Here is a 17753-nt window from a genome sequence, read left to right as displayed (position 1 = left end):
TGCTCTGCATACCTTACCGCATGCTTCTCAGTCACACATCTTTGGTTGTTGCCAACTCACTAGACTGTCAAGCGGTTTCATAACGTTGCCTTCTAGTCTGCTGCTTTTGCACCAGTGAAACCCTCACTGAGAGAACTTAGCTTTTCTCGGATATGGTCCCTGTAGATGAGAAAGTGCTTTTCTCCCTCCTTCTGATATTCCCTTGAGGACTCTGTCATTTGGAGAGGAGCCTTTAGCTGCGTAGCCTCCTATGGACTTTTATTTAAGCATAACATGCTTCCAGGGAAGGTAATGGTTCCACTTCAGTCGCTAACCCCGTCTGTTACCACACCTGCTCCCATAGACCTTGAGCTGTGTTGCAAGACATGCAGTCCAAGCTTAGTCCTTGTTAGAGGATTTTTTGTTTACGGAGTCAGTGTGTCACTGGGAAGACGTTCAACAACCAGCAGAAGTGACTTGTTGTGACGCAGTGCGGCAACCTCAGCAACCCGATAAGGAGTTGTCTGTACGTCCCAGACAGTCTAGACAGCTTCAGGTTGTCACTGTACTTCCTCGCTTCCCCATGGTTGACAGTCCACAGACTGTGCAGCAGTACCATGATCTTGTGTCCGGCTCCGTCAGACGACTGGCTTTTAAGAGCTCCCACAAGTCGTCGCTGTCTGGAGATTCTCAGATGGACTATGGATCTGACCAAGGAACTGGGCCTCCTGGTCAATTTTGAGGAGTCTCAACTCGTCCCATCCCAGTCCTTTGTCTACCTGGGTATGGATCTTCTGAGTCGAGCTTTTCGGGCTTTTCCGTCGGCCCCAAGGATCTTCCAAGCCCTAGAATGCATCCAAAGCATGCTGAGAAGGAACCGATGCTCAGTCAGGTAGTGGATGAGTCTAACAGGGACACTTTCATCGCTGGCCCTGTTCATCGTGTTAGGGAGACTCCACCTCCCCCCCCTTCAGTATCATCTAGCTGCTCACTGGATAAAGGACATGACGCTAGAGACGGTCTCAGTTCCTGTTTCCGAAGAGAGGAGGTCTTCTCTCGCGTGGTGTAAGAACAGCTTTCTTCTCAAGGAAGTCTACCTTTGGCTGTTCAGAAACCCGACCGCCGTCTCCTCTCGGACGCATCAGACACGGGCTGGGGTGCGACTTTGGACGGACAGGAATGCTCGGGAACATGGAATCAGGAGCAAAGGACACTTCACATCAATTGCAAGGAGTTGTTGGCGGTTCTTCTGGCCTTGATAAACTTCAAGTCCCTCCAGCTTAACAAGGTGGTGGAGGTGGACTCTGACAACACCACAGCCCTGGCTTACATCTTCCAGCAGGGAGGGACTCTTTCGTGGAAGTTGTTCTAGATCGCAAGGGACCTCCTCATCTGGTCAAAAGATCGAAAGCTCCCGCTGCTAACGAGGTTCATTCAGGGCGGTATGAATGTCATGGCAGATCGCCTCAGCCGGAAGGGTCAGGTCATCCCCACAGAGTGGACCCTTCACAAGAATGTTTGCAGCAGACTTTGGGCCCTGTGGGGTCAGCCAACCATAGATCTGTTCGCTACCTCGATAACCTAGAGACTCCTGTTGTATTGTTCTCCGATTCCAGACCCAGCAGCAGTTCACGTGGATGCTTTTCTGCTGGATTGGTCCCATCTCGACCTGTATGCATTCCCGCCGTTCAAGATTGTCAACAGGGTACTTCAGAAGTTCTCCTCTCGCAAAGGGACACGGCTGACGTTGGTTGGCTCCGCTCTGGCCCGCGAGAGAATGGTTCATAGAGGTACTGCAATGGCTGGTCGACATTCTCAGGACTCTTCCTCTAGGAGTGAACCTTCTACGTCAACCTCACGTAAAGAAGGTACACCCAAACCTCCACGCTCTTCGTCTGACTGCCTTCAGACTTTCGAAAGACTCTCAAGAGCTAGGGGCTTTTCGAAGGAGGCAGCCAGAGCGATTGCCAGAGCAAGGAGAACATCCACTCTCAGAATCTATCAGTCTCAAGGGGAAGTCTTCCGTAGCTGGTACAAGACCAATGCATTTTCCTCAACCAGTACCACTGTAACCCAGTTTGCTGACTTCCTGTTACATCTAAGGAAAGTAAGATCCCTTTCAGCTCCTACGATCAAGGGTTACAGAAATATGTTGGCAGCGGTTTTCCGCCACAGAGATTTGGATCTTTCCACCAACAAAGATCTACAGGACCTCCCTAGGTCTTTTGAGACCTCAAAGGAACGTCGGTTGTCCACTCCAGGCTGGAATCTAGACGTGGTCCTAAGGTTCCTTATGTCATCAAGATTTGAACCTCTCCAATCAGCCTCTTTTTAGGACCTCACATTAAAAACTCTTTTCCTCGTGTGCTTGACAACAGCTAAAAGAGTAAGTGAGATCCACGCCTTCAGCAGGATCATTGTTTTCACATCTGAAACGGCTACATGTTCCTTGCAGCTCGGTTTTTGCTAAACGAGCTTCCTTCACGTCCTTGGCCTAAGTCGTTCGAGATCCCAAGCCTGTCCAACTTGGTGGGGAATGAACTGGAGAGAGTACTTTGCCCAGTTAGAGCTCTTAGGTACTATCTAAAAAGGTCTTAACCTTTACGAGGACAATCAGAAGCCTTATGGTGTGCTATCAAGAAACCTTCTTTTCCAAGGTCTAAGAACTCAGTTTCTTACTATTCAGGCTTCTGATTAGGGAAGCACTTTCTCATCTGAAGGAAGAAGACCTTGCTTTGCTGAAGGTAAGGACACATGAAGTGGGAGCTGTGGCTACCTCAGTGGCCTTCAAACAGAACCGTTCTCTGCAGAGTGTTATGGATGCAACCTATTGGAGAAGCAAGTCAGTGTTCGCATCATTCTATCTCAAAGATGTCCAGTCTCTTTACGAGTACTGCTACACCCTGGGACCATTCGTAGCAACGAATGCAGTAGTAGGCGAGGGCTCAACCACTACATTCCCATAATCCCATAACCTTTTAACCTTTCTCTTGAATACTTTTTATGGGTTGTACGGTCGGCTAAGAAGCCTTCCACATCCTTGTTGATTTGGCGGGTGGTCAATTCTTTCTTGAGAAGCGCCGAGGTTAAAGGTTGTGATGAGGTCCTTTAGTATGGGTTGCAGCCCTATATACTTTAGCTCCTTAGAGTTGTTCAGCCTCCTAAGAGGAACGCTGCGCTCAGTAAGGAAGACGAACTTATTAAAGGCAGAGTAATGGTTCAAGTCGACTTCCTTACCAGGTACTTATTATTTCATTGTTATTTTGAATAACTGATTATATGAAATACGGGATACTTAGCTATCTTATAGTCATGTACTCTGGTTTTCACCCACCTCCCTGGGTGTGAATCAGCTACATGATTATCGGGTAAGTTTAATATTGAAAAATGTTATTTTCATTAGTAAAATAAATTTTTGAATATACTTACCCGATAATCATGATTTAATTGACCCACCCTTCCTCCCCATAGAGAACCAGTGGACCGAGGAAAAATTGAAGTGGTGTCAACAAGAAGTACTGCAGTACCTGGCCACAGGTGGCGCTTGTGAGTACACCCCCCTCTTGTATAGCGATCGCTGGCGTATCCCTTCCGTAGAATTCTGTCGGGCAACGGAGTTGACAGCTACATGATTATCGGGTAAGTATATTCAAAAATTTATTTTACTAATGAAAATAACATTTTTCTGTTATTCTGCTGACTCCATAGTCAGCAGTCACTAGTAAGCCTCAATCAACTGTTGAAAATCTTTCAACTCCATCTCAAGTTCACTACAAAGGGATACCAAATTCTTCGATATGTCCCTTACTGGGTCATTAAAACCTTTAAAACCATGAACAGATTGAGGGAACAGTTGCTTCTATGAACCGCTCGATGCTGTTCGAGTGGCTTTTGTCCAAGAAGTACTTATATTTAACACTGCCTGATAAATAGTGTAGCCCTTCCAAAACTTCCAAAATGTTCATCCCATCCTCTGGTGAAGTATCATTAAATGGTTTGCGAAAGATATTCTATTAATAGTACTGCTGTGAAACAGGATACACCAACACCTTTTGCTGGAAGGGTCACACAATCCTGCTTTCAGGTATTCAACTGAGATCACTGCTTCTACTGCTAGAGTCAAATATGAGGCAAAGGAAACACAAGTACAGTACTTCACAAATACCTGGATGACTCAATTATAAGATTATAAATATCACAAGATCTTCCAAGTTCCTCTCTTGGATAAAATCTTTTCAGGTGCCTTTTCATGCAAGATTACTTATTAAATCTCACTGTTTTACCAAATTGCTATGATGCCTTCATCCATGGGTTGTATAACAGATAGTTTTAGGTGGCAAGTAAATAACTTTCACATTTGGTATCCAGATCGTTCAGATGTATGAATGGGTGTATTGTTAAGGATCAACATAACTGCAAAAGGAAGTTCTTTACCTTGTAATACACCTTAACTGATAGTATGAAATGGCTATTGAACCACTTTTCAAAAATAGTCATGATAATCCATGCCTTAGGATTAGTCATCCAAATCACAAGAATTGTGGGCGTTGAGATTTTTTTAAGGGCCCCGTTGGTTAAGGGCATGGTAGACTAACAATAGCATTAGCTTAAATTTTCCACTTATGTTACTGTCTAACATTAATGTTAGCTTATTTTTGGCTACCTTGCATCTCCAGGAATTCCACCAGGATTACAGCTATTGCCTTTTTATTGTGGTCAAAATTTCTTGAAATTCTGGAAGCGATTGTCGAGGTCCTGGATATGGGATAAGTTAGGCAGAGTGCCAATAACCGGCTCATTAATAACAGTGTAGTGGTTCAGCTTTGCATGGAAATTCTCAACCCATCTCTTTAGATCTCAGTTCTTTCTTTTAGGATGGTTTTGCCATCTATTGTGCTCTCTGGAGTTTTATGTTTTTCTTAGGCCTATAAGTGGATTTGATGGTATTATATAAAACTTGCATGCTTTTGTTTACCAAAGGCTTCAATTTTCTTGGTCCATAGTCTGGTAAAGGGCAAAGCACCAGCCACCCATTGAGATACTACCGTTAGAGTTATTGCATCCTTTGACGTGGCAGATAGTACTAAAATGGATCCCTCTTTTGTGTTATGGTCCTTTTTTTTTTTTTTTTGCCTAATCTTTTCCCATTCTCTTCTGTCCTCATACGTCTGACAACACTGAGATTACTAAATAATAATTCTTCGCTCAAGGCCACTACTAATTAATTGTTCAGTAGCTACTTTCCTCTCATTAAGGGTAGAAGAGAGACTAGTTATGGTAAGGACATTCCAAAATCAAACCATTGTTCTCTAGACTTGGGTAGTGCTTTAGCCCCTGTACCATGGTCTTCCACTGTCTTGGGGTAGAATTTGCTTGCCTGTGGATACACTCTATCCGATATCTCTTTCTCTCTTTTTTTTTTTTTTTTTCTTTTGTGAAGATTTTAGTTTATGAATGAAAGATCTATTTTAATGTTGTTACGGTTCTTAAGATATTTTAATTGTTCATTAATTCTCTTGTAGTTTGTTTATTTCCTTATTTCCATTCTCACTGGACTATTTTCCGCTGTAGCATCCTGCTTTTCCAACTAGGGTTGTAGCTAAGCTAGTAATAATAAAGCTTTTTCTCCGTAATAAAATTGGCTTACATGCATTATGTTGTCTGCTAGTAAAAATTTCCCCCATCAGCATTTTTTGGGAAGTACTGTAGTGATGAGACTAGCATGAAATCTGTCACGCGGGCCCCATATGCCATGCGTGCATTGTTCATACCATGTTGATGTGATTTTTTCTCATTTTCATGTCGTTTTAAAGCAAATGCAAAAGCACGAATGTAAAAGAAGATGACTAAATGTCTATAAAACGTAAATTAGATAATTAAGTTAGTGATAGTAAATGTCATTCATGAGAGAGTACTCTAGATATTTTACTAGAAATGCTCCAGGTGGGGCAAAATTATCTTTCCGAGCAAATAACCCCTCCTCCTCCTCCTCTCTCACCTCCCTCACCAGCCATAACTCTCATCAAAGGTAAAGTAGGTACAAGCTAATTCGTCAGTATTTCTTTTTATTGTGAATAATTAATTTGTATTCATTTCTGATGTTAGGAGTTGTAATTTGTTCACGAATTCCTTTACAAACCTTTAAAAATGACTGTACTGTATGTGTATTTATGGACTAGTGGAATGCATCAGGTGAATTTCCTTTATTTTGCTTGGGAAAAATTGTTTTAGAATACGAGCATTTTAGGTTACCAGCTCACTCCTGGAACGAATTGAATTCATAAACCGAGGAGATTTTACAAGTCAGCATCAGTATTATTGTAAAAGAAGCAAAATTTGAGAGTTGTCATACTAGATTATCTTTCAAGATTTAAACTAGTAATACAGAAATTGCTAATTTTTCCATGTTTAAAGGTTTAACCCTGGCCCTGATATGGTTATTAAAACCATTGTTCAATCCCCTGCAGGGAAGAGGCTAGCTTTGTAGGCCTAAATATATAGCATAGGTACTGATTTTAGAATGACTGAAAGCCAGGTGTAAATGATCTCCTAGTATTTTAAAAGAACTGTGCTTCCTCCTTGTAGATGGGGGTAAAGACCAACAGTCTCTTTAAAAACTATATGAAGCCTTTAAATTATATAAAGTATTATGCCACCACAAGATCATTGAATATTTATAATATTGCAAGTGTCTTGTAAGCAATAGAGGTATTTAATTTATCAATCCCTTAAGTTTTAAAGATATTTTAATGGCTACACATTTTTCCAAGGTAGAGATATCTAAATTATCTTAAATCTTATTTAGTTTAGTACTAACACTTATGGAAATACATTTAAATGGGGAACAAAATAGATTTGTTCTGCAAATGCGGAGCAGAACTATACCTATGGAGATCTCTGTTTTAGGCTGGGATCTAATATTAGGATACAGATATCCAGTATGCCACAACTGCAGTAGAGCTTGGAGACCAAAAACAATGCACGTATGGAGGTATGATGATATTCTTAGATGATGGAAATAGTATTGAGTAGCCTATGCATCTGGAACATACGTTCAACTGGTGAATTATTAATGTCTGATACTCGCCTGCCATATTTCAAAGATTGTTGGGTCGCAGTGACTTTGAGGCTGAGGCATATTTTTATGGAATTTTAACTTTAAAAAAGGTAGTTTTGGACTGCGTCTTTTGGTGCTGGGCATTCTGCAGAAAAAAAACCTCCAGAAATTATATTTCATAAGAATATTAGATGGAAGCAAAACCAGGAAATAAACCTCACATTAGGCAACACTCAAATCCAATACGAAGATGAGGTAAAATTTGTTGGATTAATATTGGATACTCACCTCGTTTGGGAAACTCCTGTATCTTACATCAAATCCAAATGTAATAATACTGTAAACCTTATGAAAAAGTTATCTAATACATTATGTGGAGCAAAGCAATCAACTTAACTGATGATCTACAAAGCATTGGTGTTATTGAGAACATTATGGTAGCCTAATGTATGGATCAGGTTCCGAAGCTATTTTTAAGTTTTTAGATCCAATACACACTCAAGGTCTAGGGTTGTATAGTGGAGCATCTAGATCTTCCCCAAATATCTCAGCACTATGTGAAAGTGGGGAACCACCCTTGTCCCTACATTGAGATTTTGTAACCATGCGAGGTGCATTAAAGATCCTATCCACTAATTCTCCAACAAAGAAGCTATTCAACCTCAGTGACATATTTATAAGCAATCATCAACCCCCATTCATAACACTTGTTTACAAAAAAGAAAAAGAATTGGTCTGAGGCAAGAATGGGGATAGGTGTTTTTTGCAAATTTGGGTGTGCTGAATTCAAATTTATAAATAGTTTTGCTCTATCACCTCTAGTTTTCTGGCTTTTAAATAGTCTCATTTTAGTATAAACAGAGAATATATGTGCACATTTCAAGAGTTGCAGCAGCTTATAACAGATAAAACAGGATAGATAAAGAACACTGATTGAATCAGTATACTTGGATGACACAATTACACAATACATAGTACCACAGAAAGTCAAAAGTGTGTTTTCTTAGAAGATCTGGTGTATTTTGCCTCCGGGATGTCACACACGAGCATCCAGCAAAAGTCTCCCATCATGCCGGGGATCCATTTGCCTTGATAGTTGCTCTTGGTCTTCGTAATGTCTTGGTGAAATCTTTCTCCATTTGCATCACTCACTGCTCCAAGGTTTGGCGGGAAGAAGTTGAGGTGGGAATGGAGAAAATGAAACTTGAATGACATTTGGCACCCCATATCCTCGTAAGACTTTAGCAACTTTTCAATACAGGGTTGGTAATCTGGTACGTGTGTGTTACCAAGAAAGCCACTACAGACTGACTTGAATGCTTTCCATGCTCTGAGTTCCTTTAAGTTAAGAAGCTCCTCAAAATCAGTATCCTTTGGCACTTCTCGGATCTGAGGTCCGACAAAGATGCCCTCTTTGAGCTTGGCAACACTAACACTTGGGAACACAGTAGATAAGTGTTGGAAGGCAGTACCATTTTTGTCCAACGCTTTCACGAAATTCTTCATCAAACCAAGCTTGATGTGAAGAAGAGGAAGAAGCACCTTATTCATGTCCACCAGAGAATTCCCCTTGACGCTGTGTTTGCCAGGAACAAAAGTGATTTTAGACCCCCAGTCTTTCTGCTTGTAATGCTGGGATACAGCTCGACTATCCCAGAGATAGAGAAAACAACAGTACTTTGTGAAGCCCGCTTGCATACCCATAAGAAGACCAATGACCTTGAGGTCCCCACACAGACTCCATTGGTACATTGGTACTCGCTGTACTTAATAGCTTCTAAAAGAAGCTCCATATTGTCATAGGACTCCTTTAGATGAACAGTGTGTGCAATGGGAATGCTGGGATATTTGTTCCCGTTGTGCAGAAGCAGATCCTTGAGACTTCGCTTGGAAGAGTCTATGAAAAGACGCCAGTCTGAAGGATTATGTGGCAAACCAAGGAACGTGAACAAGCCAGGTATGTTTGTGCAGTAACACAACTTGTTTTCCATGTCGAAAAAGGAAGCAAGGTCTTTGTTCTGATTCCTGAAACTGGTGATCCTTACATCTTCCTGGACTAGGTTCCACTGTTTAAGCCGAGAAGCCAAGAGCTCTGACTGCTGTTTTGACAGATACAAATCACGAGCGAGATCATTCAGGTCTTTGCATGATCCAGTGTGGCTCGTTGGCACTTGTTCCTGAATATGTAGACTCAATATCTTCCAAAGATATTGACTCGGCAGAATCCTACCTTGAAGGCATTTCTTCATGTGATGAGGAAAGAAGATCCTTATTTACTGGAGGTGTGGGTACAGGAAGATCATCTGAATGGGGAACGGGTCTTATAGCAGATGGATGGTTGGGATATTTGATCTTTTTCCTAGAAGAGGCATTGAAGCCAGTTATATTAGTTAAACAAAAATAACAGTCATCTGCGTGGCTTCGTGGCTCTCTCCAAACCATAGGGACTGCAGAGTTGAAAGCCGCTTTCTTGCCATTAAACCATGCAGTTAGTCCATTCTAGCAGGGTTAACAACAAATGTGTGGAGCCCAAGACTTGTCCTGATCACCAATTTTACCGTCAAAATAGTGAAAGTTGGTGGTTCTGAGGTGGGAAGTGATGGTTCGACCCTGTGCAACTGTTGTGAAGTCCCCACACACGTAGCAGAAAGAATTGGCCTTGTTGAGGCATCCTCGATGTTTTGACGTGCTTGAAGCCATTGGAGAATCTGAAAATATAACAAAGTAAAACTAAATGATATGCAAGGCAATAAAATGTGCATTGGAAAATGTAATACTAATATTTAGCTACCCAAAAGATGTGTAACACGATAGTTGAGGGACACCAACCTCCTGCGGCACCTGTGAGACCACCTCTTCCAATGACTGCCAGAGCACTACTGAGTGTGGATTGAGACCTGCTGCTCTAACTGCCAAAATCCGTCTTGATATATAATTATATATATAATGTAATGCAATCACTTACATTTAGTGCATAATAACTAAAAAATAAGCCATAAGTCTCACAATATTAGAATTAAACCCGAATGCATATATGCCTTTATGTACCGTATATGCACAAAATGCACACTATGCATATCTAAAAAAAACTAGAGGTGATGAGTAGAAACGGATTTCAAATTTGAATTCAGCACCCCCAAATTAGGTAAAAACGGATATTTTTGTGCTTGCCTCAATTTCTTTGTAAACCAGTGTAATAAGAGCAATTAGGCTGGTACAATCTACAAATATCAGAATGAACATTATTCAACCATCTCTATCTCCTCCACCTTGGCCCTTAAAGAAAACAAAAATAGGCTCTCCCCTCTATTATATGTCAACATACCTGGGAACATCAAAAGGAAAGGAACTCATTATGCTATTTATACTGATGGCTCTAAATCTTCAGTGGGTCCTGGCTGTGCTGCAGTGTCCCCAGAAAAAAGTCAGTTCCAATTTAACAGTGAAGCATCTGTATTACATCCAAACTGGCAGCCGTTGTATAGTAATTGGTATTATTAAAATGATTGAAGATAGGGTGAATCATAAGTTTGTGATTTATACTAATTCAATAAGTGTCATAGAAGGCTTACTCTCATAAGAATCAATTTGTATTGAAAATAGAAGAGCTCTTTCACAGGTTTTACTCCTGTGGGGTTAATATAGAAATATGTTTTTTCCTGCCCATTTTTGGGTTTTGGTTAATGAAAAAGCAGATGCTGAAGCCGAATCATCAATCGACTTACCAATACAAGCTTTTAAACTACCTGTGAGGGATTTTATAACCCACTTAAAACATTCTACAGCAACAAAATGGCAAGCTCGGTGGATTAATGAATCTGCTGAAATTAAGTTAAAAGAAATAAAACCAGTTATTTCACTAAGCGAATCTTCATTACAAAAAGAAAAGGAATGAAGTAATTTCAACAATATTGCGTATAGGTCACTCCAAACTGATGTGCTCACCTTGTGTAGTAGTTTCAAGGTGCAATTGCGTGTGACTGTATTTCAATTATAAAGCATATTTTTAGCAGCTGTAAAGTTTTTAAGAGAGAAATTTGTTTCGGTGAAAAAAGTTTTATTGACATTATATCAGACAGAAGAAACGTAGCTTTTATAGATAAGATTTAAATTTATATTTATCACAGAATTTTACCTTATAATATATTTTATTTTTTATCCATTATATTTATTGTATATTTTATTTACATTTATTTGACGTTAATATAAATACTTTTTCTACTCTGTGTTAATCAGGCTAGCTCTGTAAGAGTTAAGTTTTGAGCTGGTTAATCTCCAATAAAAAATAAATGATCTATCTTCACAGTTAAAATTTATACAGAAGTAGAAGTTGCAAAATATGTTTTTAATGAAAAACTTGAGAGAAAAAAATTTTCAACTCAGATTGAGTAATGTTATATCATCTTTAACATTTGATGCCCTATCCCTACCTGGTACAAGAATTGCATGATTAGCTAATCCATCAGCAATCACACAAACATGAAAGGGGAAGTTTTTGTTAGTTACTAGCCCCTGTAGGGGTAGTTGGAAAGGATATATAGATAGGATGGCTACTATCTATGCAATTAGTGGACACCGTTATTCAGTGTTTATTATCTCAAATGGAAACAGTAAGTAACTAATACATTCTTACACCCGAAATTCTTGCCTAGTTACCGGGGATAGCTTGAATGATAAATAATCTAAATTTGAGTGGCATTCGATCATCCATTGAGAAATGGCAAATTTCAAATCATCTTAATAAAAAGACCAGTATAATTTTAATTAGGTAATGTATTGGACCTACATATTTCACCTTAGATGTTTATGACTAACTGGAGATGAGAATAGGGCCCAGTACGAAGTTCCCCCCGTGTGTGTGTGTATATATATATATATATATATATATATATATATATATATATATATATATATATATATATATATATATATAATATACAGTGTATACATATATATAGTCAGTTGCAGTTTTGGTTTATGATCGGATAAGATGATTAGATATAACTAAGTTTATAGACTATACCTCTATTATTCTTGTTTTAGAATTTGCTAATATTTTTTTCTTGTTTACAATCACTAAGGAAACCAATGTAAGAAAAATAAGTATCAGTGAAAAACATCTTACAGTTATTGTTTAATATAAGAATATCACACTCAGTAACACAGACATTTGCCCATCAATAAACAGATGGCCATAATCATTTAGACAACAACATTCAAAATGATATAAAAATTACATACACAACAAAATTTGAATAATTAATATCACAAGTCAATAACGTTTTCTTGTAACTAAGAACATTTTCCGAGGCTCGTGGTAATCAACAGCGCTTGGCACTACTTGGGTTGGGTTGATATGAGGACTAGATCTCCATAAGTTCTTTATACTTTGTAAAAGGTTTAAATTGGTTTATATGAAGGGGGGAGTGATGAAAAATAATTTAATTGATATCTCAGACTAAGATATCTTTATATATATACAACATATATAGGGGTCATAAAAAAAGTGTTTCACAGAAGTTATATATCATATGGTATTTAGGAAAGTTTAATATAAGAGTTCCCATATTTTAGATGATAAGTTTTTTTTACATAAGTACTAATAGTGCAAATGAAGATCTACGTACATTACGTAAAGTCTAATGAGTTTTCGATACGGTCAGTTGTAGCCTATTGTAGGTACGGGTTACGGAGAAATTCTTTTGATATATGAGTTGAATTTAAGTTTTTTGGAGCATTTTTTATGCATATCTGACTGGGAGTATGGATGTAAAGCAAGGAGACTTGCCTAGTACAAGGGGATTTTTAGCTGACCTTTTATCCATCCTCAGAAGAAACATGGAAAAGGAGATGAGAACTTCGTAGTAGAAGACTGCAATGATTTGCTTATAATCTGATCATATCATAATCAAGGGCTGTTGAAGAATTGAAACCTAAGTAATGTACTTATAATCAGGCTCAGGTACTTGGGAGACTTTCCTGCCCAAGAACAAAGTGATCGATTCATACAGAATAGATATAGATATATATAATATATATAAAGAGAAATATACACACAATCCAAAATACCTTTGGTCAATCTTACCCCCAACTTTCAGGATTTTGATATAAAAATTTTGACGTTTACTGATAGCTGTCTCAGGACTCATTGTACCAGTCAGAGAAAAATTTTATATTCAATTTTGTTTTCATTTACCTGAAGGTTTAAGTGTGGTTTATTTACCATAGTCATGAGGATTGTCAATCTTAAAGAAAGGCATCGTGCTTAGAGTGCTACGTTGCATTTGTCTGAAATTGAATTTTATGCATACAGTAAAACTTGGATTTCCTTAAGAGTACACAAAACGTTACTGCTCCTTTCTTGTGGTCAAATGGAATATATATATGTACCTGAAAGACGGCTAATTGCAGCATTGTTTTTACACAATATGAAGTTATTTACACTGTTGCTTCATGTGAGCAAATTTGAGGGAGTTCTCCCCCATTAAATGTTGATATAAGCCAAAGTGAAGTTGTACTTTGACATCTAAATTTTAACATGGGAATTTGACTGCTGAATGGAAATGTTCATATATTCAAAGTTTCACAGAGGCTGTTCGACAAAATAATGGAAAATTTGGTTCCATTAACTATAGAATTGTCTAAAAGAATTTTCACAATATTGTCCTGAATATAGATTGCATCACTGCAAGTTTTGCCTTTCAAAACTTTTCTTTCTTTCAAATGAGACTAATCCCATCAACTCGTAGCGTTTCCAGAGAGGGACTCTAGCTCTCCATCGTTGACTCTCCTCGATATGCTTATCTCAGTCCTGGTTTCATATCGGATCTCTTGGGTTGTAGCTGAAGGGGAAGGTGTTGTTGTGGTGGTAGTAGTAGTAGTGGTGGTGGTGGTTGTCCTCCTAGGGTTGCTCGGTCTGGTGAAAGGGAAAGGCCTGACGGAGGGAGGCGAGCGTCTTTGGAAGGGCTGGGGAGTCGTTCTTGCTGGAGTGGTTGGGGCAGTGGTGGTAGTCGCTGTCGTTGTGGTTGATCTGGTCGTTGAGAGCGGTGCCAGGGTGGTTGAGGGTTCTGCTGTTAGGGTGGGTTCGTTGTCTGGCACAAGAGAGGGGAGAGGCAATAGTTCCTACAAAAGAGACAAGAAAAGTTTTTCTATAATTAAAATGCCTTCAATTTATATTTCAAATGAAGAACTCGAAGCAAGGTATAGTTGTGACATAAAGGAAGAAGGAAAAACAAACTGGCTATCCATTGAGTATTACAAGAAAACCCATAAAGAAAGGTGGTTTAGACAAAAAAAAAAAAAAAAACGAAAAAAAACTTGCAGGAATATGTGACAAGAAAGTTAAATGATGGAATGTAAAACATTAAAGAAAATGAATGTTAAGATGAATAAAATTTTTGTGGATTCTAGTCATATGAACTTAAACCATGCATGAGAAATTGAAAACAGTGACAAGAGAATTTGTTTAATATTTCTGCTAGTTTTTAGCCATGGGAAATTTATGGAAATGGCATCAAGACTTAGTGAGACTATTAATTTTTTTTAAGTAAACCTCGAATAAGAATGAATAAAATTCAAATTCAATATCTAATCATATTTGCGTTTATTAGAATGAAATCTTACTTGATAGTAACAAAAATTTTATATTAGAAGTATAGTTTTGTATTTATTAATTTGGAATTATTCAAGTTCTAGTCATAGCCATATTTCATAATTAATTTTTGTGTGCTGTTTTTGTTTAAATATATACAGTATGTATGTATGTGTATATATATATATATATATATATATATATATATATATATATATATATATATATATATATATATATATATATATATATATATATATATATGATAGATAGATAGATATATAGATAAATTATATATGTAGATATATATATATATATATATATATATATATATATATATATATATATATATATATATATATATGTTTTGTGAACTCCTTATTGAAATTTTGATGTTATGATATCCATCTTGATTTTAGGAACAGTTTTTTGGGGGGTATTTATTTATATGGATGAAAATCAGGAATAGTGTGAAGAGTAAACAGTCATTCATGAAGAAATTTCCGTAACCTACCTTGGTGGGCTCAACGTTCAAAGCCGGGAACTTGTTTAAGGAGAGGACGATATCTTGATCTGTCACTCCGATGACTCCGTGTATCAAATACATGACTCCCAAGTTGTAAATGTACATTTGGGATTCGATTACCTCAACGTCATTTACTTTCAACACGCCATCTGTTTAGGGGAAAAGTACAGCGTTAATGGAAAAGTCTCAAGTCTTTGGGATAGTAATTTGTAATCTATAATTGTTTTTCATTACTTAGAATTTCTAACTCAGTGGTTAATCAAAAGTGATTGTAAAATTATTTCAACATTTCAAGATTTTATTATTATTTTTATTACTATTATTATCATTTATTATTATTATTATTATTATTATTATTATTATTATTATTAATGCACAGGATGTCATAGATGATTGCTGTTTTTCTCCTGCAACCAAAGTAAGACCTCTATATTTTATATTTATTTTTACTCATCATACTATTCAATGGATCACGCACCATTGATGGCCCTATAGAAGATTTAGTCATTAAAAAGGTTATTGTACCTGATCCCTTGGTGATGGTCATGGTGTTGTTGGCCAGATTAGTGAAGGTGACTCCATCCTTGAGATCTGTCTCATACATTCTGCCTTTCACTAGATGGTTGAGGATGAAGTTTTCTCGCAGAGTCTCGTCCACTATGAAGGGATCAGGGGCGTCGGCATACAGGATATTAGCAATTGCGTCATCCAAGGGGATGAAGGCGGTGTACTTGAGGGGATCGAGATTTTCTGCGAAGAGAAAACAAACCATTGGTTATCGTGGTGTCTGGTGTAGTCAAGTTTATGTAAACGAATGATACCATAAACAGAACAGGTGTTTACATGTACTTTTGCTCTTGATAATGATGAATGTGTTACTCTTCACAGAGATATGTTACTATTGATAACAGTTAAATGTGTTACTCTTGATGAAGATGTGTTACTATTGATTAAAGACGAATGTGTTACTCTTGATAAAGATGAATGTGTTACTTTTGATAAAGAGGAATGTATTACTCTTGATAAAAGGTGAATGTGTTGCTCTTGACAAAGATGAATGTGTTACTTTTGATAAAGATAAATGTGTTACTCTTGATAAAGATGAATTTGTTACTCGTGATAAAGATGAATGCGGTACTCTTGGTAAAGATGAATGTCTTACTTTTGAAAAAGAGGAATATGTTACTCTTGATAAAAATTAATGTGTTACTTTTGATAAAGGGGAATGTGTTACTCTTGATAAAGATGAATGTGTTGCTTTTGATAAAGAGGAATATGTTACTCTTGATAAAGATATATAAGTTCCTCTTCATGAAAATGAATGTTACTCTTGATAAAAGATCAATGTGTTGCTCTTGATAAAGATGAATGTGTTGCTTTTGATAAAGAGGAATGTGATACTCTTGATAAAGATGAATGTGTTACTCCTGATATCAATGGAAGTGTTACTCTTGATAAAAGATGAATGCGTTACTCTTGGTGATGATGAATGTGCTACTCGTGATGAAAATAAATGTGTTACTCTTCATAAAAGATGAATGTGTTATTCTTGATAAATGTGAATTTGTTACTCGTGATAAAGATGAATGTGTTACTCTTGATAGAAGATGAATTTGTTACTCTTGATAAAATATGAATGTGTTGCTCTTGATAAAAGATGAATTTGTTACTCTTGATAAAAGATGAATTTGTTACTCTTGATAAAAGATGAATGTGTTGCTCTTGATAAAAGATGAATGTGTTGCTCTTGATAAAAGATGAATTTGTTGCTCTTGATAAAAATGAATGTGTCACTTTTTATAAAGATAAATGTGTTATTCTTGATAAAGAGAAATGTGTTACTCTTGATAAAGATGAATGGGTTACTCTCGATGAAGGTTAATGTGTTCTTTTGATTAAGATGAATGTGTTACTCTTGATAAAAATGAATGTTTAATAGTTTTAAATAGTAGACCTGTTTTGAATTTATCCTGATGGGCCATAGCAATGAATCATAACTTCTATGTAAATCCAGCTGTGATGACATATTTAGAATACATAGTGACCATTTTTCTTATGAGCTTACCATCATGACCCGGGAGTAAGTAGGCCAAGTTAGTGAGGTTGAGGTATTCGGAGAAGAAGCTTGTTCGTTCGTTTTGTTGCACACGGTCAAAGAGGTGAGACAAGAATTGGGAGGTTGGCCAGGGGTCTCCCAAGAGGGGTGCAGTCTCCAAATCGCCATGTTCTGTCTGTAGCTCCATGATCTGCAAAGGAAATTCCCCATTAGGTGCTGCTGTTGCTAGGTGTTGGTTGTATGTTGGTTTTCTACATTAATGGTTCAAGTACTTCAAAACTGTCAATGCTGTAATTGCCATCATTCTTACATTTGTATTTGATAATCTGATCTTGAAAATTCGTTATACAGTACGAAAGTGGCATAGTATAATGAAACTGTATTATAAAATTATCTTTATTTGTTAATATACAATAGCTAAAGCTACTAAGGTTTGATAAAATGGTATTGCGTTTTCAACTCAAAATTAATTCACAAAAAATGTATATTAGTAAATTATAAGCCTCCAAAGTGGTTTGAAGCAAGCATTATCTGACTCGGGAAG

The 17753-nt window shown here is 37.5% G+C and overlaps 1 protein-coding gene across 2 annotated transcripts in view; it reads right to left on the bottom strand.

The window, feature by feature from the left end:
• Positions 1 to 12157: 12157 nt before the first annotated feature.
• The window catches only part of LOC137623060 (uncharacterized), a 225080-nt gene continuing 219484 nt past the window's right edge, over positions 12158 to 17753 (bottom strand). The window contains exons 6-9 of one of the 2 annotated variants that reach the window (XM_068353699.1): positions 17219 to 17399; positions 15679 to 15903; positions 15142 to 15302; positions 12158 to 14158 (exon numbers count right to left, since the gene is read on the bottom strand). In XM_068353699.1, coding sequence (XP_068209800.1) covers positions 13775 to 14158; positions 15142 to 15302; positions 15679 to 15903; positions 17219 to 17399 — 951 coding nt within the window. In that variant the 3' untranslated portion in view covers positions 12158 to 13774. The remainder of the gene's footprint in view (positions 14159 to 15141; positions 15303 to 15678; positions 15904 to 17218; positions 17400 to 17753) is intronic. The other variant, XM_068353700.1, reaches the window with a different exon arrangement.

The sequence above is a fragment of the Palaemon carinicauda genome, chromosome 30, assembly GCF_036898095.1.
Source record: "Palaemon carinicauda isolate YSFRI2023 chromosome 30, ASM3689809v2, whole genome shotgun sequence".
NCBI lineage: Eukaryota > Metazoa > Arthropoda > Malacostraca > Decapoda > Palaemonidae > Palaemon > Palaemon carinicauda.
The sequence above is the reverse complement of the archived record's forward strand: the minus strand, read 5'-3'. Positions and strand labels throughout refer to the sequence as shown.